This window comes from Lepidochelys olivacea (assembly GCF_965140295.1).
Source record: "Lepidochelys olivacea isolate rLepOli2 genome assembly, chromosome: 19".
Lineage (NCBI taxonomy): Eukaryota > Metazoa > Chordata > Testudines > Cheloniidae > Lepidochelys > Lepidochelys olivacea.
In genome coordinates this window covers 15,569,019-15,592,033 of record NC_140429.1, presented here as the reverse complement: position 1 = coordinate 15,592,033, position 23,015 = coordinate 15,569,019, and the positions used below count along the sequence as shown (strand labels likewise).

Below are 23,015 nucleotides of genomic sequence, written 5' to 3'. Positions count from 1 at the left end.
CATCCTGAGCTAAGAGCCAGTTGACTTTTAGCTCCCTTGGTAGAGGCTCATGCACTAAGCTCCAGAGGCCCCAGGTTCGATCCCGCCGACAACCGGGGTCTGTCGGGGTTACACATGCTCTGACGATCTTGTGAGTTTCACATGGTGTAGCCAGTGCTGAGAGAACCTGCAACAGTCCCTTTGCACGTCAGGAGATACAGGTGCTGCTTGTGCAAAGGAACCAGTCCTGGGGCTTGCAAAACCAGGCTGGGATCCCACAGGAACCTCGAAGATGCCGCAGCGTCCTCAGCTCAAGCGCTTGCAGGCACATGCGATTGTACAGCATGCAGCTGCCCTCTCCTGTGCTGCTGTAGCCCTTTGGGAGGACATGGAAGCACCGGGCTGGCAGGCTGGAGAGACGTGGGGCTTACTCCTCAGCTGGTATAAATCAACAGAGCCCCATGGAAGTCAGTGGCGCTCCTCTGATTCTCGTCCTTGCTGTGCCTTAGATTTCCGATGTGGCCTGGGGCAAGTCAGCTAACTTCTCTGGACCAACTCTGCGCATAAGTAACGTGTGTGAATGTGGAGTCACTCCAGGGAAGTAACTCTAGATTTACACTGATGGGACAGAGAGCCAGTTTCCCCATTTGACAGGAATTATAAGGCTAAACTCCTGAACCGCTCTAAAATGCTCTGAGATCCTTGAATAGAAGATAGAAGATGCTAGAGAAGGTCCAGGGGCGCTGCTAATTATTAATAAATCAGATTGGTGATGCAAGGAGAGACATAGTAACGATGCGCTATACAAATATGATTCATCGTTCGGTGCAGAAGTACGTGTGGACTGTAATGTAACGCCACGCCCCATGGGGCAGGGTGTGGCATCAGTGGGGTTAGAATGTGGGATTTCTGGATCTTAATGCATGAGCCACTGTTGCCTGCACTAAAAGGCCCAGGTCTGCTGTCTTATGCTGTCGCAGGCTCATCAGCCCGTCCGCGACCCAGCCACTGCATGAGGGGACAGAGCACTACACTGAGTGTCCCTTCCCCTGTGAAGCCTTGTTACTCTTGGTGCTGCTTTGGGGAGTGGACCTGCAGCTCCCACTGACTTCACCAAGAGCTGGGAGGGCTCCATACCTCTGAAAATCAGGCCTTTGATGGTTTGTTTTGGGTGTCATTGTCTCCATATGGAGACGTGGGTTCGAATCCCATTGCTGACACCATGTAGCAATTACAGAGACCCAGGACACCATGGTCAGGGTGAATGCAGGACTGTCTTTATTTTCTGCTTACAAAGATCCTTACTTCCTTGCTGTGCGCTTCCTAGTGGTCACCCTGAATAGAGGCTCTAAATGTTCAACACCATCATACCCGGGGAACTGGGAGTGCCTTCTCCTGGGGAACGGTTCCTATAGAAAGGGGGTGGCTCACTCTGTGCTTGTGTTCCCATGTTCCTCTCCCATAGGACCGGGACTTCATCATGACCTTTAATACCTCGCTGCACCGCTCATGGTGGATGGAGAATGGGCCCGGCTGCCTGGTGACGCCGGTGATGAACTCAAACCTGGCCCCCGAGGACCATCACGTCATCACTGTCACTGGATGCCTGCTCGATTACCAGTACATCGAGGTAGTGAGCAGCGCCATGCAGATATTCCTTGCGGTAAGGGGATCCAGATCTCGTGTCCCTCCCATGTGATTCCTGAGGGTGCTAGAATGAGCAATAGCAAAGATCCTGGGCCTGATGCACATGCTTTGACTCCATTGGAGTTACTCCTGGTTTCAGGTGAGAAGAGAATCAGGCCCAGTGGTGTAAACCCAATGTAACAGCACCAGAGTAAGGTCTTGGTGTGACTGCAGCAGGTGTAGCCATACCCGCGATAGCTTGGGTCTAGCCCCCTCCAATAACAACAGCAGTGACATCACAGCAGCATTGGCGGCCGCTGCTTGAGTAGGTACCCGTGGTCCTGGGTGCGTGGGACTAGCCTGTGCCCCCAAGGCTTCACTGCTGTTGTTACTCAACCTAGTTGATCAAATCACAGTCACACCTGTGATTGCAGTGTAGACATGCCCTAAGTGGGCCTGACACTCCATTACCCTGCACTTGTACAAAGTGGGTGCAAAGAGCTGATCTGCAAACCTTGCCATGGGTAGATTCCTGTGTTCCTAGATGGCTACACCCAGCGCAGGGCAATGGAGAGCCAGCCAGCTCACTGAGAACATATCCGGATCAGTCATCTGTTCCTGACTTTCCTAGAAATTATTGTGTACCCTTGCTAACACTGAATGGCTGTAACACTGCAGCCCAGAGTCAGCTGTATTTCAGGGGTTCCCTGTCAATGGGTGCAGGACCCCTACAGAAATACAAAGTTAGCATTATTTATGAAGGTGGAGGAGGCTGAGACATGGGATTTGGGTCTGAATCCAAATTTTCCCCAAAGTTCTGGAACATTTGGATTCAGCGTGTTCTAGTTCTGGCCCATGCTAAAGCCAAGCCCAGAACTGAATCTGGATCAGAACGTCCCAAAAGACAAAGGAGACTTTTCCCTCCAGATTTGGGATTCTAGGCCTGTCTCTATTAATGATCCCCTTTAACTGTGCATAATGCAGCTGTGATTCCATTCAACATAAACCAACAGGGTGAAGTTCGACACACCAGGATGGCCCAGAGAGGAGGTCGCACTCTTAATGGATGTCCAGTAAAACTGGACAAAGTGTTATGCATTTTTTTCAAAAATCTTTTTTTTAGAAAAAAAAGTAAAAATCCTCTATTTCCACTCAGCTGCGATGTACCGTTCAGGGGCCCATGTTATTGTATGATGCCCTCGCACCTGTGACACCCACAGAAACCACTCAAGGAGCTGAAATGCTGTAGAGCCATCAGCCCACAACCTCAAAGGTATTTAGGCGTCTCACTCCCATTGGAATCAGTGGGAGCTAGGCACCTAAATCGCTTTGAGGATCTCTGGGCCACCAGCGCTGGATGAAGTCATTTAAATCCCTTGCCGCTCCCAAAAGCCACCACTTAGAGGCTATTGGGACCATGCTATTTTCAAAGTGAGATTGGGAGGTGTGGTGGGAACTGGTGCTGATCTTTAAGAAATACTAAAAGAGCAATCCTGGTGTTCTTATCGTAAATTTATCTCTAGTGCCTAGTTAAATCATGGAATGAATAATAACAAGAGGTGTGGCGGAATCACTTAAAGATCTAGGGTGAAATTCACCCTTATGCAGAAGGCCATCACAAAGCACACTTCAGTCCTCTGCACCTGGTAAATTTCACCCTAACAGATAATGGAGCCATGAGCCTGGGTTATAAACTGGGTTATAAACTACCAACTTCGCTCCTTTCCCTTTGGTTTGAATTGTAGACGGAATGGAAGAAAGGAATGCAGCTGAGGCACTAATATATCGCGGGGAGCTAATCTGGCCCATTCCAGCTGGTGACCTCCCAGTGCGTTAGCGTACATTAGCGCCGTGTGCTACAGAGGAGATGTTGGTAATATAATGTGTCATAGCAGCTCCTCTCTGGGCGGGTGGTGCTCGAGGTGTGAACAGCGGAGGAGCAGAGCTGACGACTCTGTGCCTGAAAAGCCCCCCGGAAATGTGATGTTTTGTGTGTGCGAAATGTTGACTCAGAAATCACGCTCACAATGAGAGCCAACAAAAGAGCTGAGCGACACATTCCCAGAACGGTGTGGACTGAGGCCACTGCTCTCAGCTCCCTGTCTGGCAGCTTCCTACACCAGAGGCTGCTAGTGAGTTGTCAACAGGCAGAAAGATGCCAGGAGTTTAAGCAATTGTGAATGTGTCCTTGGCTGGGCTGGAAGCAGAAATAATTGCCGGAGAGACACAGAAAGGGGATGCTGGAGGGGAAGGTTTTAAAGGAGAGCTGCAAGGCAGGGTTTAAAAACGGGTGCACTTTTATTGCACACACACAGCCCTCCCCCATGTCCCGATTAATAACTGAAGGGCTCCCTCATGCAGCCTCATGAATGACAAGCCCAATAAAATAAAATAAAAGGTTGAGTGCATCAAGTGCTGATTCACGACACTGCCTGGCAATGGGGGAGCTGGATGGAGCTGGCAACAGGGTGGACCCAGTCCTAGTGGAACACCAAACATCTGCCAGACATGACCTGGGCTGGCTCCTACCAGCCTTGGCAGCAGCAGTCTTTGGTTGGGGGTAGGGCCAGGACTCAGAGTGAGTGGGAATGGGTCACGTGAGCTTTGAGAAGGGCCTGCTTCCCACCAGCCTCTGCAGCTTGATGTCTCCGAGCTAATGGCAGGCTTCCTGTCAGGTCAGGTGGCCTCTCATGCAGGCAGGGTGTGTGGCCTGGCAGGGTCTGCAAGGGGAACAAGGCCAGAGATATCTCCCTCTGCATAGTACCTGCGAGTTCAGTCCCAGTTTCCAGCACACACCTCCCATAGCAGCACCGCTCGAGAAATCCTCTCCTGCCTTTGCCATGCCATGGAGCAAAGTGCATCTGGTGCCGCAGGCCACCTCTGAGGACCCTGGGGTCAGTGACGGGACCATCTTCCATTTAGTCCAGGACCCCAGTGCTTTCTCCAGTCCAGGTGTAAGTGACTCAGGCAATGGGGCCTCCTGCAGACAGAGCCCATGAAGTGCAAATATTGGAACCAAAGAGAACTCCACCTTTGTTCCCCAGTTCCAACTTCATGGAACAAACTGGAGGGATTTGAAGTGTGGAGGGCAAGGGCAGACCCCTTCCAGCTCCAACAGAGCCCCATAATCCTGTCCCAAAAGAGCTCTCCCCAAATGCTGTCACCACCAGTATGGACTGATGTCACAGAACCCTTCTGGCCAAGGTGCTAGGACATATCCCTCCCACTCACCTGCTGAGCGCTTGTCTAAACATACAAGCTGAGCTGGTTTGTCTTAAATTGGTTTCTGGACATCTCATCAGAGGCCAGGACTAATGCCATGTGATTTAGGTGACCTGTCACCTGCCATGAACAGAGTTGAAAACAGAGCCAAAGGGTAAAATTCGTCCCATGCAGAAAACCTGCACCAGGCCTATGCACCATTTACCCTTCTGTGCAGCGCCTAGTGCAATGGGGCACCATTCTCAGTTGGTCCCAGACCACTGCCGTAATAAACATGGTTAATATTAGTTAATCCCACTTTAGCCCACAGGGCTGAGGATGCATAGGTCCGTGCTGGCCCCTCTGAATTTCACCCAACAGGAACAGATTGTGAAATTGAAATTTACGAAGAAATTTGTAACCTTCTAAATCTGTTGGCAGGTAACGGGTGAGCAAGATAAGGAGATTAAATTGACTTGATAGATTATTCGCTCTGGATAGTCTGCCCATGTCCACTGCTGCTACTTCCGACCCTGGCTATCTGTCTGGTTTCACATGTCTCGAGCTCCAAATAATTGGCTTTTCTCTCTGTGTTTTTGTTTTGAAGCTCTTTGGATTCGTCTATGCCTGCTATGTCAGCAAAGTGTTTATGGAGGAAGAAGACAGCTGTAAGTGCTTTTGCTATTAGTCACAGAGAGTGAGCGGCAGCATTGCAAAAGAATCGGGGATAATGTGGTACATTGGTTTGCACAGCCAGTGCTGGGCACAGCAGAAGTGTCGGGATTAATGAAGGGGAAAGGGACCATGCTCCTTTTCCTCTGGGCTCCACTTCCAAGGAGGCTCCAGTTCCAAAGCTGAGTCCTACGCCATCAAATGACAAAATCCAGGTTCCTCACCTTTGATCCGTTCCCTCCAGCCCTCCCCCCAGACCCCTCAGGTTTAATGATGCCCTGTCACAGGGTGACTGATCCCTTTAAGGGGAGATGTGCCTAGCCCCACAGTACGACTGCCTCCCTCGCTGCAGGGCCAGCTGATAGCCTGAAGAGAACCTGCTCCCTATAGGGGCCAGAAAGACAGAACTAGCGGCCATCGGTTATCGAGAGCCGTTTAACTAATAAATGATGGCGGGAGGCCAGGGCCTGTCCCAGATTCTGCTCCTGCAACACCTCCTGTTGCTCTTGTGTGGTGTTGCCCGCTGGCATACATGCCCATTGAGGAAATGATTCCTTGTTTTTCGGTAGCACCTAAAAGCCCCAGCCAGGTTTGGCTGCTGCATGCACATGGAATGGAAGAGGTCTCTGCCTCGAAGATCTTACAAATACAAATAACAAGACAGACAGTCAGATATGGACAGACAACAAAAAAGCAAAAGTGCAGGCCTTGTGAGCTCCAGCATGATTTCTTCCCCATTTCCCCCTCGCAAAAATGCCCCTTCCCTCACCTTCCCACCCACCAACCTTCCCCATCCCCAGCATTCACCACAATCTGGATTCCCCAAGCACTGGTTTATCAGGAAGGCAGTGTAGTCTAATGGTAAGTGCAGGGAGTCAGAGCCCCTGGTTTCTATTCTGCAACTGACTGGCTGTGTGATCCTGTGTAGGTCATGTTGCTCTATGGTTTAAGCAGGAATTACAGTCTACGCATATAGATTTATATGCATAGTCCTAAGGCAGGCTCTTTGCACAGCGTGGGTTTCATTCACTGTGCCCCAACCCAAAGCAGGGAGGTTGGCTAATAAGACAGCTGGTTCAATCAGTGCTGTGTTTGTTAGCTTAAAAGAGAAATACAATGGGAAAATGATGGAACAATCAAGTGCTTGTCAGAATAAGCCTTCTGGGCCAATCCTCTGTCCTTTGATCAATCTTCCACTCCAGCTCTGTCTCTGATGAAGAGGCTGAGTGAAGCTACATGTTAATGATACACAGGATGTCCACAGGAAGCACCACCATGGCATTAGACCCCAATCCAACGCCCATGGAAGTCAGTGGGAGCAGAAGGCTTATTTCAAGGGGATTTGGATTGGGCCCCTGGCAAGGGACTGCCCAACACATGAGCAGTGTGCAGGATAAGCACCCTTCTGTTTTTCCTCAGCTGACCACGTTCCAGATTCTGTGTCACGTTTTCAGGCCTGGAGATGACAGACGGCTAAATTAACTGATCAGTGCGAAAACCTGGACATTCAGTTCACTGCCTCTTAAAGCCCAGTGCTGTGGTGTCTGGCGCAGCAAAGTGCCACCTAAAATATCAATATTGGGCGATAAATAGCAGCTGAAGACATGGAACTTCCAGCGTATTTTTGTCTGTAGCAGGATCAATGTTTATGCACCTATTCATTTTGGAGACTTCTCCTGTAAATCTCAAACACTTCCTTTTATGAGGGGAAGTGGTTTGCTGATGGATTTGGATTCTGAGCAGAGGTGTGGGGATGCCTGGAGTTCAGGATTTTAGAGTTAGTAGGAGCGACTTTATAGCATCTGGGAACCTTTGGCTCTGGATAAAAGCATGGGTGAAATGTTAGCCTGAGTGCAGATCAACCAAAGGAGTCTCCCACCTGATGCCTTCTGGGGGCAGGGTCTAACCACAATGAGCTAGGGTGGTGCTGGACATGATACCACGCAGTCATGGTCAGCATCATATTGACTAACTCTGCTCTTCCCAGTTGAGTCTTAACACAAGAGGGTTTTGTGGTGGAGATGAGCCTTCAGGGAGAACCTGGGTACAGAGATTGGCCACATGCCATGCTCTGAACAACCCTACCGCCAGCATCACAGTTGTTCCGGGGACTGTAAGCTGAACCAGCTCAGCTATGGGTCACCTGGACGCTCTTTGGGGATTCATGGATTAGAAACATGTGACAGCTGCTAGTTACGTCACTTAATGTGCTTCTGGAAAGTCCTCAGATCCTGTGGTGATGGGTACCATATATGAACCTGAATAGGGGAGAATAGAACCAAAACCTAAGACCTCATCCAGGAGCCTAATGAGTTCTGAGTTCATGTAGGTTCTCTTCTCTCGGCCTGAAGTGCCACTTACTACGTGGGCCACCATGCTCAACACCAGCTGACTCTTCCAAGAAGTGGAAGGCATTGGCACTGTCCCATCTGGAGGAGGCAAGGGCTTGAAGCACTGTAACGAGATGCCACAGCAGCAGTCACAACCTTCCAGCCAAGCCAGCCAAGCACAGATGGAAAAACACAAAGCCATCTGCGCTAATGTGTCACCCGGGCATCCAGAAGCAGTCAAATGTCCAAAATGGCCCTACTGAATAACACCCAGAATGGACGTGATGACAGATTGCCAAAACTCATGCTGGTCTCAAATAGTTCAGCCTAACAATCATGTTACTATACGACTTGGGGCCATAACTGTAGGTTTTTATTAATCTGATACAAATCATATGAAATGGTGTTGGTTTTGTTATTGTAGGTCTTTGCATGATGGAGAAAGGTTTTCAAAAGATAGAGATGTTTACACACACAAGTGCTTTTAGCAAACCTTTTTCTACAACACGAAGACCTACAAGAGCACCGAGGAGCCCCCAGCTAGGCCAATACAAAGGATTCATCCAACGTAAAGAACACAGGTCTTTCTAGCCATCAGCAGAACTTTGGCCAACCGTTCATTCCGAAAGGGTATGTCTATACAGAGCGATACGGCTGTGCCACTGCAGCGCGTCTGGCTAAGATGCTCTATGCCGACAGGAGAGGTCTCTCTTGTTGACATAAAAAACCCACCTCCACGAGCAGCATAAGCTAGGTCGGTGGCATATGTTCTCCCACCGACAGCACTGTGCACATAAACAGTTATGTCAGTGTAACTTATGTCGCTCCAGGGGGTTGAATATTCACCCCCCGCCCCGAGCAATATAAGTTTTGCCGACATAGGCTGTAGGGCAGCATTTGCCCCAGTATTACAGGCCTTATCAGCCCTTCGTCACAGTTCCCTTTTGAGGGAATTTCTTAACAGCACAGGCTGTTATACTGCTCTTTCGTTGCAGGGAAAGGGGGATTTGGGTTCATGAAATAGGGATAATTGTGGGAGCAAGTATGTCCTTTAGAAGTTTCATTGCACATTGCAGTTCTCTTATGGCTCGCCTCCAGGGGGCATTAGTGTGCGGCAAGCCAGGGTGTGACTCTTTAGCACAGTCACTTGCTGCACAGTAATGTCCTCGCGGACGCTCCCCCCGCGCACTAAAAGCTTCGGAGTGCGCTTTGTCCTAGTCCCGTTTCCAACAGCAGCAGGCCAAAGCACAGTCGCTGTGCTTTGGCAGTGTCTGCACGTGGCGTCACTGCCTGGCACACTGCACGTTCACATCCCATGTAGCAAGCCCTTGGCCACCGTGTCCTGTCATTCTTAAACAGCTCCCATTCCGTAAGTGTTGGAGAGCCTCCCAGGCTTTGACACAGGGCCCCATTTTAGAGATGAGGCACAGAGACACATGCCCGGGACGTTTGTGGCAGAGCAGGAATTGAACTCTGGTCAGTGCTCTAACCACTGAAACATCCTGCCTCTCCCCTGGCTTCCACCAGAGTAGGCTCTTTTACCTGCTTCGCCCTTCTATGCACTGCTCAGGTACAGTAAATATGGAATATTATCTTCTCCTAGCCAGCTTTTGAAATGGTAGCAGCAGTACCAGCGGGAAGAATAGTATGGGACACTGTGCAGTACACTGTGCAGCACAGCACAGTACACTGTGCAGAAAGACGGATACCCACAGAGCCATAATCACAGATTGTTACCGATCCAACCTACTCCATTTATTTGTAACCCAACAGAGGAAAGGAAATGTAAGCACAGCTATGGGAGAATTTTTTTAAAAAATCTATTTCATTTATTTCCATTGAACAATATTGCAGACAGCCACATACAAGTGCTGAGTGCTCAGCCAATAATTAAAGGTACAATCACACTGATAACCATCCAGTGGCATTTACTACTCATCTGCAAATCATTAATTCCAGCCAGTTGACAGCATCGAATAATGAAACGGAGACAGTGATTTACCGCAGCCAGCCAGTAAATCAAACAAAAAGCCCCAGCAAGGAACGTCCCCACAAACCACATCAAATAAGTGACTCGTGTAGGAGGCCTGTCACTGATGAATTCCTTCTATTTTATGTACTCACATGGCTCCCATCGCCATATTATGTGAGTGCCTCCAAATCTTTCATGTATTTAGCCTCATCCAGCTCTGTGAGACCCTGTTATACAGATGAGAAATAGAGACACAGAAAAGCTAAGTGACTCGCCCAAGGCCACAGAGGAAGAAAGTGGTGGAGCAGGGATTTAAACCCCAACCTCCCAAGGTGCACAAACCACTGTGCCATCTTTCTGCTTGCTTTAGCTGCCTTCATGTCATCATCCAAGGTTGCTACTGCAGCAAAACTCAGTCACCACGTCCTTAGACCTCTCCCAGTTTGTAACCAGATTTTTTCTGGGGGTTAAGTCCCCATCGCTTCCCCTTAGAATCTCTGTCTGCTAAATGTCCCTGACGCAGGGCTGCCTAGGGTATGTGGGCCACGCAGCATCCTGATGGGAGCTCTTTTCCCAAGCACAGCCAGCTGTGACAGGCTGAGGTCACTGAGGCAAGCATTCATTCACACCTTGGTGCGGTCGTTTCCACAAGACGTTTGGATGCTGGCACTTTGTGTTTGGGCTCCTCGCGCTTTAGCTGCTCCATTGCAGCACCCCAAGGGGCTCCTGAAACCCTCTCTGCAGCATGCTGGCCAGGAAAGCAATGGGGGGGAAGGGAGTACTTGGCACCCGTTCAGGGGCAGGCTCAGATCATATAAGGTTGTCAAACTGGGAGGGGGTCAGTCCTGGGTCAGTACAATTCAATATTTTCATTGATGACTTGGATACTGGAGTGGAGAGTGTGCTTATAATATGTGTAGATGACACCAAGATGGGAGGGGTTGCAAGCACTTGGGAGGACAGGAGCAAGTGAGATTTAGGCTAGTTAGTAGGAAAACCTTTCTAACTCTAAGGATTGTTAAACTATGAAATAGGATTCTAAGGGAGGTTGTGGAATCACCATCAATGGAGGTTTCTAAGACCAGGTTGGACAAATACCTGTCGGTCTAGGTTTACTAAGCCCTGACTCAGTTCAGGTGGCTGGACTAGATGACCCCTGGAGGTCCCTTCCAGCCGTACATTTCTATGATTCTATAATGGCCGCCTCAGGAGACCCAGGTTTCCAAAATGGCTGCCCAAACTGCATGTGCAAATCCCACATTTTGCCATGAGTGCACAAGCCTCATGTATGGTTTAGACCCTGCTGCACTGGGGAGACTGGGCCTCCCCTCCAATCTCCCTTTGGCCATATTTCATATCGCTGTGATTGTGAAGGAGGGATGAGCAAGAACTGCCCCCAGATTCAAAGCTGATCTGAAACTTCAGACACTTGAAAAAGTTCTGGTAACTTTGGACTCTCCCTGTGGTTCTGCCAGCCCACCTTGGCGATGTATCTCTCCAAAGAGATTCTGAGAAGCATTCCAGCTCTTGCATGATGATCCAAATGAAACCTTCGATTCTGGCTGTCTCCACATGCTAGTTATAGTACCTAGGTTAGCAGTTACTAACTGTGGTGTCTAAGGCCTGGTGTACACTAGAAGATTAGGTTGGCTTAACTATGTTGCTCAGGAGTATGAAAAATCCACACCCCTGAGCGATGGAGTTAAGCCAGCCTAAGTCCCTGTGTAGAGAGTGCTAGGTTGACAGAAGAATGCTTCCATTGACCTAGCTACCACAGGGAGGTGGATTATATGCACTGACGGGAGAAGCCCTCCGGTTGGTAGCGTTGCCAGATGTCTGGTTTTCGACCAGAACACCTGGTTGAAAATTGACCCTGGTGGCTCTGGTCAGCACTGCTGACCGGGCCATTAAAAGTCCAGTTGGTGTGGGGCTGGCAGGCTCCCTACCCAGCTCTGTGCAGCTCCCGGGAAGTGGCTGGCATGTCGCTCAGGCTCCTAGGCGCAGGGGCAGCCATGAGGGCTCTGTGCGCTGCCCCCGCCCTGAGTGCCGGCTCCACAGCTCCCATTGGCTAGGAACTGTGGCCAATGGGAACTGTGGGAGCAGCGCTTGCAGGTGGGGTCACTGAGCAGAACCACCTGGCCGCGCCTGGTGCCTGGATCCAGAGGGACATGCTGGCCACTTCTGGGAGCCACCTGAGGTGAATGCCACCCGGAGCCCACCCACCCCTTACCCCAGGCCTGAGACCCCTCCTGCACGCCGAACCCCTCGGCCCCAGCCCAGAGACCCCTCCTACACCCCAAACTCCTCATCCCCGGCCCCACCCCAAAGCCCAAACCCCCAGCCGGAGCCTGTATCCCCCTCCCACACTCTAACTCCCTGCCCCAGCCTGTAGTCCCCTCCCATACCCTGAGCCCCTGATTTCTTGCCCCACCCCAGAGCCTGAACCCCCAGCCCAGATCCCGTACCCCCCTCCCGCATCCCAGCCCCCTGCCCCAGCCCAGAGCCCCCTCCCACACTTCAAACCCCTAGGCACCAGCCCCTTCCTGCATCCTGAACCCCTCATTTCTGGCCAACCCCAGAGCCCACACCCCCAGCCCAGAGTCCGTGTCCCCTCCCACACCCCAAAGCCCTGCCTCAGCCTGGAGCTCTCTCCCAAACTCAAAACCGCTCAGCCCCACCCCTCAGCCAGGAGCCCCCTCCTGCACCCCAAACCCCTCATCCCTGGCCCCATCCCAGAGCCCACACCCCCAGCCGGGCCCTCATCCCCTGCCACACCCCAACCCCAGCCTGGTGAAAATGAACGAGTGAGTGAGGGTGGGGGAGGACAAGTGACGGGGATGGAGGGGTGGAATGAGTGGGGGTGGGGTCTCAGAGAAGGAGCAGGGCCTCAAGGAAGGGGTGTTCGGTTTTTGTGCGATTAGAAAATTGGCAACCCTACCCATTGCATAAAGTGTCTACATGGAATGTGCTACAATGCTGTAGCTAGAACTCGGCAGTGCAGGAAGAACTGGCTCAGCTGGCCTCTAACATATGCTTAATAGAGAAGTATCCAAACCTGGGTAAACAGAGGCACATTGGCACCTTGCTGGGTGGTGCTTACAAAAATGAAGCAGACTGCAGCTGCCCTCCTCTTTAATTACAAAGCCATGCCCAGAGGAGACAACGGGTCCCAGAACGCATTGCATTGGCAGATGTTCAGACCTGTAGTCACTGTGGGCACCACCTCTGCTGGACAACCACGGGCCACATCCCAGAGCAATTTGACCCTGGCTTTGGCCACCTCTGCCTTAGTATCAGCACAAGAGTGAATTGCTTCCCAGACCTCGTTAGGGGAGGAAAGAGATCTACATTCCGGCTCGCGCTCTGCATTTTCCTTCCACCAGCATTTCAAACCGATGTAGTGGAAAATAAAAATCTCCATGTGAGATTGGACACCGCCTGTTGTAATAAGTTGCTTATGTATATTGAGATTTGGCAAGGAGCTTATCTGCCTCCGCTGTCTTTGAACTGTGTTTGCATTCCACACAGCACATGGCATTCAAACAAACTCATGCATTCAATACACTTTTAATATTAATGCCACTGTAGCTGAGATTCAAATGCATCTTTTTAATGGAATATCTTATTAGATTTGGAAATGGATGGATGCCGTCAAAACTGAGAACTCGTTGAATATTAAGTTAGAAAGACAAATAGGCCTGGAGGATGGCCCCCTTGACTTTTCACTCTGATTTCCAGAACACTAATAGGATAATCCATGGCATTCAATGGTTCTTAAATTATTTATATATTTATTTCCGGGAGATCGGCCACACTGGCCCTCTCGGAGTGTCTCGGAGGCTCCGCTTTGCAGGGAGAGAACCTAATTTGGTTAAATACAGTTTCTCTGTCCAAAAGCTGCCTTATGTTCACGTTGGGTAGTGGAGTGGCTGCCCACTTTGCAGGGGATTCACAGACATCTCATACTTAATTCCTCCCAAGGATGTCCGTAGGAGGGTTTAGGTGCCAAGTGCATAGAAAACTTTGAAGTATAATTCCTCCCCAGCATTTCAGCAGGAAGAATTAAGTGGCAAAGCTGAGAGTGATTATAGGAATAACAGTGCGGCTTATTTTGCCGTAGCACCACCAGTAGGCGTTATCGCCTGGCGCTCAGCCTAGAGAGACAATCGCAGGCAAGAGGGGAAAGGGAATTTGTCAAGGGAGATTTAGAGGGATGAAGCGACTCAGTGATTCAGAAACAGCAGTGGGAAGATAGCTCCAGAGAGATGGAGCAAATTCAAGGGACAAAGGGACCCTTCCTGCCCCTTGCCCCAGATGTGAAGAATCATTGGGAGGGAGGTGAGGGGGCTGGAGTGAGCAGCTCAGGAAGTGGGTGGGTGTAAGGTCATTGGTCGGGAGGAGCACGCTCTTGGGCAGTTCTGAAAGCCAGGCAGGCAGTTTTGTACTGGAGTCAGAGAGGGATGGGGAGGCAGTGAGGGGATGGAGGGGAACACCACTGAAAGTGTCCGTGGCTGGAGGGAGGGAGAGGAAAGCAGTGAAGGTGACAGGAAGGGGAGCAGGGGGTGAGCAGATGGACAGTAGGCGAAGTTGCTGGAGGATGAGGGGAATGCATGGCGAGTCAATAAAGGGATGAAGGGATGGCTAGGAAGCCAGGGTACGTGACAGAGAATGGGGATGAGCCAATCCTGGGATAAGACACTGCATCTGCTTTTGCAAACTTTAAAGAAAATGGAGCCCTTTCCCCCTCTTACCTCAAGAGCCCAGGGCTGGTGGATCGAAACCCTGCTGATCCAGGACAAAAAGCAGAAAAGGTCACCCTGAGCTGTGATTTGAAACAACCCGGGGGATAATGCTGGCAGTATTGCCCCAGGGCAGGCAGCATTGTGGGTGGGAGAGGCAATCCTCCTGCACTGGATTTTTCAAATAGTCACAGTCCCTCATGAAAGTGCCCCTCTTCAGGGGTGAATCGGCTCCAGCCTGGAAGTGCTAGCACCAGCAGGCACCACTGGGGGGTGCTGTGATTACTAGAGAACATTTACCGAGCCACCGAAATGTACACGGCGCTTTGCAGATCACAGATAAAGTCATGTCTCCTGCCTTCATTTGTAAGTGCTTTGGGGCAGGGACTGTCTTTGTTCTGTGTTTGCACAGTGCCTAGCACAATGGGAGCCTGATCCATTGGGGCTCTCCTCGGTGCTCCTGCAATATAAATAATAAATAGTAATAAAGAGCCTGTCATCTTCCCTGTCTTCAGTAAGGAAGAGTGGCTACAGGAGAGGGATGGGAGCCGGGATTCCTGGCTGTCCTCATAACTTCCTTTATGAGCTGGAAGAAAATCCTTCCCCTCACTGTGCCATGTTTAACATGGGCATACTGATACCAGCCTGCACTGCAGGGTGGGGGATTAGCTTAGTGACCATCTGTAGAGCGCTTTCAGATCCTGGAAGTGGCTAGATAAGCACAAACTGTGAGTAGCAGGAGAAAGATCTTGACTGAGTAATGAGATTTTTGATAGAATAACGCTTTCCCAGCCTGCTCTACAGACTGCATCTGCACTCACCCCCCACCTGGGATTTGGCTTTATTAACACAGTCAACAATCAGGTAACAAAGTTCAGGTCAAACCTCCTCCCAGTCGCTGCAGCTCCTCGGGGCTCCTCCTTCATGACTGCTCGGCCTACATCCTAGATCCTCTTGCCCCAGAAAGTTCCTCCCCTGTATCCAGGGGGGTAAGGAGCCACCTGCCTTGGTAAGTCAGCAGAATTCACTTGGACCTTTCCCAGCAGGATTTGCACTTGCCAACAGTGCCTGTATGTATGTGTGTGTGAGAGAGAGATGGAGGGGGGCGTCTGGCAGCCGGCAAGCAAACACTGCTAGCCTGTTAGCAACACAAAAGAGCAATAGTGCTTGCAAACATTGGGCAGAAAAGATCTTGACTGAAAAGATTTTGCCCACCTAGTAATAGATGCCCACATTGCAGGGGGAGCAGAAATCCAGGGCAAGATGTGCTCTGGGGAGCTGAGGCCAGCAGTCTGCCCACTTATCCAGGTCCAGTGTCTCCCCTCAGTACGGCCCACTTCCCATCGCCTCTGGACACCGTGTGTGCCGAAAGCTCCCCTGGTTTGCACTGGAGGCAGGCCACTCACTTGGCATGTTTGCATGTCTCTTCTGCTCCAGAGTAGGCCCACGCATTGTTTATTCTGGCAAGTGCCCCCCGGGGCTCATAGACCAGGTAATGGACTCTAAAACAATAACCAGGCTCCTTGTATTAATGCTGTCTGAAGGGGGATTAATCTGTCGGAGGGAAATCACAACCATCGCAGAAGTGAAAACTGATCTATTGGTGTCTGTAATTCCTCTAAATTACACACTTTAAATGAGACTTAAATCACCCATAATTCTCCTTAAATGCCCACTTTGGAGACAATGGTAGGGTAATTTTACCCACTTTGTCCAGCGTGAAATGCGAGGTCTATTGTCTTGAGTAGAAAAGAGCCGGGGGGATCTTTTTAAGTTAGTCTGGCTCTTCCTGCATTTATCTTCCGTCTGGGCAATGGGAAGGCAGCTGGGACACACGTACTGAGCTCACAGGCTGCGTGCTCTAGGCGTATGAATGTTGGGCCGGAGTCTCCTCTCGCTTACCCTGGCTCTCCTGCTGGGATGCTGCACTGACTTCCGTGGGGTCACTGAGGATTTCCACCGCTGAGAGAGAGGGATCAGGCCCCGGGGCCTCCTCCAGGCACCAGGGGACACGCTCGCATGCCGATGCACTCTCTGCCTGTCATGCATTCACGCAGTCCGACACGCTCTGTCTCTGACACACACCTTCTCCCCCTCAGCCACTCAGCACGAGCATGGAGGGACCCTGCTGGCTGACCCCATTCTGAGATGGTCACCAGGAGGTTCCGTTGCTGGGGGATTGGGCCGTTAACCTAGAGTGGGGGCGGGAGGGCAGAGAAGAAGGAAGGAGCCTAAAATCCACTGCCCTGTCCCGCTCCAGCCGCGTCTCCCTGCGGAGCAGCCGGAGCCCCTGCTGACACCCACCTTCTGTTCTTTCCTCTCCAGTTGACTTCATCGGAGGATTCGATTCCTACGGCTACCAGGCCCCACAGAAGACGTCACACTTACAGCTACAGCCTTTGTACACGTGAGTCTCACCCGCCTGCCCACGGGGACGCGAGCGGGAGCGGTGAGCCGGGGCCGCTGTTCCGCGAGGGGCGGGATGGCTCCGGGGACCGTCCAGGGTCATCACCGCGGCGCTGCAGGAGCAGACTGAGTCCTGGCCACGGCGCAGCTGCTTGTGAGCGGGCAGGCGATGGCTCGGAGCCTGGCTCCTCGCAGGACACAAACCGCCAGCACAGTTGGCACCAAATGGCCCCCTTAGCAGAGAGTCCTGCACAGGACTTGGTGACCCAGCTGCCCTATGGTCCCTAGAGGGGCTCTCTGCACATCTGGGTGGGGCAATGTGGGGAGCAGCATGCCCTGCCCTGGCCGCTCTGGAAACCGGGGCCTGGTCTCTAAGGCGAAAGGGGGCGCGGCTCTGGGGAGTCATCCCCCCGAGGACAGCTCCCTTCAGCATGCCCAATTAAGTGCCAGTGTGTCTCGTGCCCCCCTGCTGGGCTCACCGACAGCGGGGCGAGCTGCCCCGGGCCCCTTGGGAAGGAGGTGAACGCAGTGGCTCCAGAAGCCAAGGCACCAGAAGGGACATAGGCCACGGCCTAGCCTGAAACCGCACAGCCAGATGCCACCCCAGAACTGAAGGGCTCGGGGAGAATGTGTTGGACATGCAGCCAAGCTGCCGGGGGATTGGAAGGGGAGGATAGAGTCGCGGGGGGGCGGGGTGAGTTCCCCCTGTGAGATGGCAAATTGGGTGTCAGGGCTTCCCTTCAACAGGAGCTGATGCACAGGGGAGGGGAGCCTGAAGTGGATGGGGATCTTCTAGCTTAGCGGTGAGCTAAGTCGGACGGGGAGTGTCTGACTCAGAAGCACGGAGTTGTGCTGTGGGAAGAGATATACGGAGACCCTCACTCCTATGAGTGAGCAAAGGCTGAGTGCTATGCTGACTCACAGCCCCCCTGCTTGTCCTGTCTTGAGCCCCCATGCAGCTGTCCCAGCCCAGCTCAATCCTGACCCACAGCCTCCTGTCCTGAGCCCCCACACAGCACTCCACTTACAACACAGGCAATTTTAACCTGCCACCTCCCCAGCTGCTGTAATCCTGGGTTGTTTCTATTAATTGAACACTGACAACGTTTGATCAATAGAAACAAGATCAGACTCATCACATTCATTTTCACTTGCGATCCAATTTGATTCTGCACTGAGAACCCTAGAGGTGAAAGGATGGTGCAGAAAACCCCGCTGCACCCCCTCTTTCCTCTCTATGGCTTTCCACTCTTCCACTCTGCAGCCACTAGGCCTTCTAAACACTGAATATTTTCCAGTGGGAGCAACATCTCTTCAGATAAGTGCAATTGACTTTCCCCCCTGCCCATTTAAGTTTAACTAGATAATGCTAAAATGAGATAACGATGCAAAATTTAAAGGGATTAGCCTCATTCGGGCTTTGCTAGCTGCCAAAAATTAATTGTGTTTTAAGTCTTGTATGTAAATTCAAGGGCATGCAGTGCAATTATATATGCAGAGAGGAGACGGCCATGAGACAAATGCATCCAGAGTGCTGCTGTACCCTTCCTCAGCGCTCTGTCAGAGACGGCATTTTCACATGCAGTATTTACTTCCCCCTTTCCTCTGACCCCATCTCTTGGCTAGAAAGAGAAGTGCCCCAGAGATCCCCTCACCACAGCAGATGAATAGGGGGATGGCTATTGCAAAGGGGGCTGCAGCATAAATATGGGAGGGGAAGGAATGGGTGATGGGGTGTGAAATCAGTGGAGCTATGCCAGGGATCGATTAGCTCCTGGCTCCCAGGAGTGAGATGGCAGAGATTGGAGAAGCGTTTTCCAACATAAATCCTACATGAAGGCTTCTACCAGGCTTCTGCGACATCTCTGCTTTGCTTCCTAATGCTAACGTTATTTTAGACTATAAGCGCTTTGGGGTAGGGACTGTTATTTACTTCATAACTGTACAGCGCCTAGCACAACGGGACCCAGCCAGGGTGACCTGTAGGCACGGCTGCAGCAAAAATGTTGAATCATGTTAAATAACTTGGAAGCCTGCAAACTACTGATCATCTGTCTCGTAAATCCCTATGTGATGCAGCTACTGGAAGGGGCTGTGGCAGGGGAAGCCCTAATCAGCTCCTGCCACTCCTGCCCCAACCAGGGGAAATGGGTAGGGGCTGGCCCACTATCTAGGACTGGCCTGGAAACTGGCCACACCTGCCAGCCTCGTTAACAGGGGCTAAAAGCTTCCGAGGGAGGAAGCCTGCGGTGGGGGCAGGCTCAGAAGGAGCCAGCAGCCAGCAGCCAGCGAGGTCTGTGCTAGGCCAAATGTGTACATAATCTGTAAATAATTGGAGCTTGGTGGTGGGGATTGGACACAGGAATAAAGAGCACTGGTGTGGCACCAGCTGACTCATTAGGGAGCGGGCCTGGAGGCTGAACTCAGTGGGGTGCAGTGAGCACCGTGTTACAGGGACCAAGAACCACAGTGCTATGGAGTACACCCGCTGTAAAGCAGTTGCCCCAGTGTGATGCTAGGGGGTGCTGTGCTGCCCTGCCTGTGGAGATGAGAGACCCAACGGGATATCAGACGTTCTCTTCTCAAGGGAAAATGTGATCCTTGGCACTTGGCCATGGTTTTGCTGGCTAAGCAACCCCACCAGCATGGCTGTTGTCATTAAGTGGACAGAGCATGAATCACGGGGGTTACTGACCCAGCTCAGTGTGGTATTCCAGAGCAGTAGCCGACATCTGATGGCAGAGGGGGCCTATGAACTATTGTCAGAGGTGAAAGTAAGTCAGTACGGTACGGTAGGTGTACCGGCAAGAGCCAGTAGGCCATGCCAGACCGGACCGGCTTCCCCAGGTTGGCACTTTAAAGAGTCCCAGGCTCCCCACAGCAGCCGGAGCCCCGGGCTCTTTAAAGGGCTGCCCGAGCCCCACTGCCGGAGCTCCGGGATAGCGGCGGCAGGGCTCCAGCGGTGATTTAAAGGGCCCGGAGCTCCGCTGCAGTAGCGACGGCTGGAGCCCAGGGCCCTTTAAATCGCCCCTGAGCCCTGATCTGGGGTTGATTTAAAGGCCCCGGGGCTCCCAGCTGCAGCCAGAGCCCTGGGCCTTTAAATCTTGATTTAAAGGACCCGGGTATTTAAAGGCCCCGTCTCTTCTGGTTGAGCCACGCCTCTTCCGGTAGAGGCCACGCCCCCGCTCAGGTCTCCGAAGTACCGGTAAGTCCTTTAAGTTACTTTCACCCCTGACTATTGTGGCAGTGCTGAGAACAGATTCTGTGTCGGCTTTGGGGCAGTTAGTCAAATGAGCATCCGCTGACTTTGGAGTCGAGTGTGTGTTTCTTGGAGTTTGTAATGAGGACTGAATTTCTTTGTAAGCAATCAAAACAGCTGCCTGGCTCAGAATGACAGCAGTAGAGTAGGGCTAACCGGGGATCAGGACCCCATTATGCTAGGCACTGAACCATTATGCTAGGCACCAAAATGCACAGAGCACCCTGGAATTCTGCTTCCTTTATCCTTCAGTGAGCTCTTGGGCTGGTCAGTAGCCAATATGTGAGCAATGCCCCACCTGTATTTTTACATAGTGTGTTGTGCTGTTATTGGGCAAATCCTTGTGTGACGACCCAAAGCACTGAATTCATTGTGATTTGGCACTAGTGTGAAGGGGCCGGAACAGGCCTGGATCCCCTGTATTCCACAGTCAAGGGAACGGTGTTTTACAACAGGAAGTAGTGAATTGAATTTGGCGGGATTCACCTGCAGCTGTCTAATGACCTTCCTGTCTTGTGCCAGTCCCCGGGAAGAACAGCAGGGAGGAGTAGGGAGCACACGATGTCCAAACAGCTCTCTCACCATGGAATGATCCTAACACATTCTTGCAAAGATGAACCAAAAGGCTGGCTGGGGGTTTTAAAGATGTTTATGTTTATCTCAGATTAAAGCCCGAGAGAGCTTTCTCCTTCCCCATTAGGCTTTATTGCCATCAAACAGTGAGCAGGGGGAATCTTGACAGTTCAGCTGAGTGGCTAAAAGTCAGAATCCAGCATCCCCTTTCGGTTGTTTTGAAGGCTGACTCATTTATGCTACGCTTGGTCAATGCTGGATCGATTGCTGCAGGCTGGGACTCAGTGATGACCCCAACCAAAAAGCAGCCTGCTATAAGGTTCCCCGAGATACCAGAACAGCAGTGTCCTGCAGTAATTGCCCAAAGCCGGCCGTATCAGTGCTACAATGTTTGGGAACACTACCTGCGATTTCTGCAGCAGTATTTCATAGGAGTTATTGAAGCCACAAGAGTTACAGGGAACTCCAAAGCTGATAGCACTTAGATGCTGTGGTGATAGGTGCTACAGAAAAACCTCAGCTAGACAGAAAGGCCTTAATTATGTTTTGCTATGGCTTCATTTCTGTACAATGTGTAAGCCAGGTGCTGGGAGCTGGTCAGATTTCACAAGGTCAGCAGGCCTAGAAAAGCAGTGGCTGTGTGTGATCCTGCTTCAGCTCTGTGTGGACTCACTTAAGTCTCTTCCTCCTTTTCATTAAGGTTAGAGGTCGCATGAGCACCATGTCCTGACCGGTTATGTGGCTGTGTTGTGTCCACTACAGAAAAATGAGCTCCACACACTTGATTTCTTTAAATTTCCATCAGCTCCAGGCCGCAGGGCCCTTGGTTAATTTCAGACACATCTCCCCCTGTAAATACAAAGCTTTGGCTCCTCAGTTCTAATCCGTTTTTTGAAGACACAATTAAATCAAATTGCGCATTGCTGTGAATGGCGCTGACCATTACTGTTGACAAACGAACTGCCCAGAGTGTGGGAAAGCTGATAGGAGTTAAATGGAGAATTAGATCCACTGCGCTGTCTATGACTCGCCTCCCCTCATCTGCACTGAATCGCTTGGGAAGAGCGTCAAGCACAAGGTGTTTTCCAGTCCCGCTGGTGGCTTGGTGCACTCCAAGTCACAATGGCATGGTGGGGCATCCCCACCGGACAGCAAATGCCTGCGGGGATTTAGGCTAAGGACTCGCTGCTCATCTGGTGGTTCCAGGATTTCTCTGCTTTTCCTGTCTCAGTGATGTATCTGAGCACCTCTCATGCACGAATGGCTTTAGTCTCCTGGTGCCCCTGGGAGATGGGGAAACACACGGTCCAGGTGTCCCTGGGCCTCTGACTGCCAGAAGCTGGGACTGGATGACAGGGGATGGATCTCTCAACAATCGCCCTGTTGTGTTCATTTTCTCTGAAGCATCTGGCACAGGCCACTGCTGGAAGACAGGATACCATTGGTCTGACCCAGAATGGCCATTCTTATGTTCTTATTATGTCCATTGTATGGATGGAGAATGGAGGCACCAGAGACAGGATTCATCCCTGGGCTGGCATCTGTGCCTGTCCTGTTCAGAGGCAGCTGAGGGCCCTAGCCCTGGGTCTGGCAGCACTCAGGTCCCTGTGGCCCTTTGCAGGGCTGCTCCTGCTACCTCCCTCTTCCAGGCCACCACTCCCTGCTTCTGTTCTGCCCAGAGCTCCCCCTGCACCCAGGGCTGCAGCACTGTTGGGGCTATCATAGAATCATAGAATATCAGGGTTGGAAGGAACCTCAGGAGGTGATCTAGTCCAACCCCCTGCTCAAAGCTATGTCTGAGCAAGGGTGGGATCTCAGGCCTGCCCTACAGCCTTTGGCACCAGCCTCGATACACAAAGAGGGTGAATCAGGCCTGTGGACATTCAGTGACTTGCCCCAGTCACGCAGGAACCCTGTGGCAGAGCTGGGAACTGACCCACTCCACCGCCTTACCCACAAGGCCAGCCTGCCTTTCTTGCCTGTCCAGAATGGTTGTTAATCGCAATCAGCAGTGACCGGCCCTCGTTTTAAGACACATGCGTCATCGGTGCTAACAAATTGCTCAGATTTCTAGCCCCTCTCATCCAGGTGGCCTTGTTGGGATTCTGCCCCCAAAACAAACAAACAAACCCCAACGTCATGAAAGGTTTTCCCAAAATGCACCTCAACGAAACACAGCCTCTTACGATTCGCCCTGGGAGCAGATTTAGTCCTCACTTATTAATGGGTCCATGTTGCACAAAACCAAAAGCTCGCAA

The 23,015-nt window shown here is 51.5% G+C and overlaps 1 protein-coding gene across 1 annotated transcript in view; it reads left to right on the top strand.

Moving 5' to 3' along the window:
- NKAIN1 (sodium/potassium transporting ATPase interacting 1) overlaps positions 1–23,015 on the top strand; it is a 258,412-nt gene that overhangs the window by 154,832 nt on the left and 80,565 nt on the right. Inside the window, exons 4-6 of the mRNA XM_084652312.1 lie at positions 1,445–1,642; positions 5,414–5,474; positions 16,845–16,926. Of these exons, the coding sequence (XP_084508438.1) occupies positions 1,445–1,642; positions 5,414–5,474; positions 16,845–16,926 (341 nt within the window). The remainder of the gene's footprint in view (positions 1–1,444; positions 1,643–5,413; positions 5,475–16,844; positions 16,927–23,015) is intronic.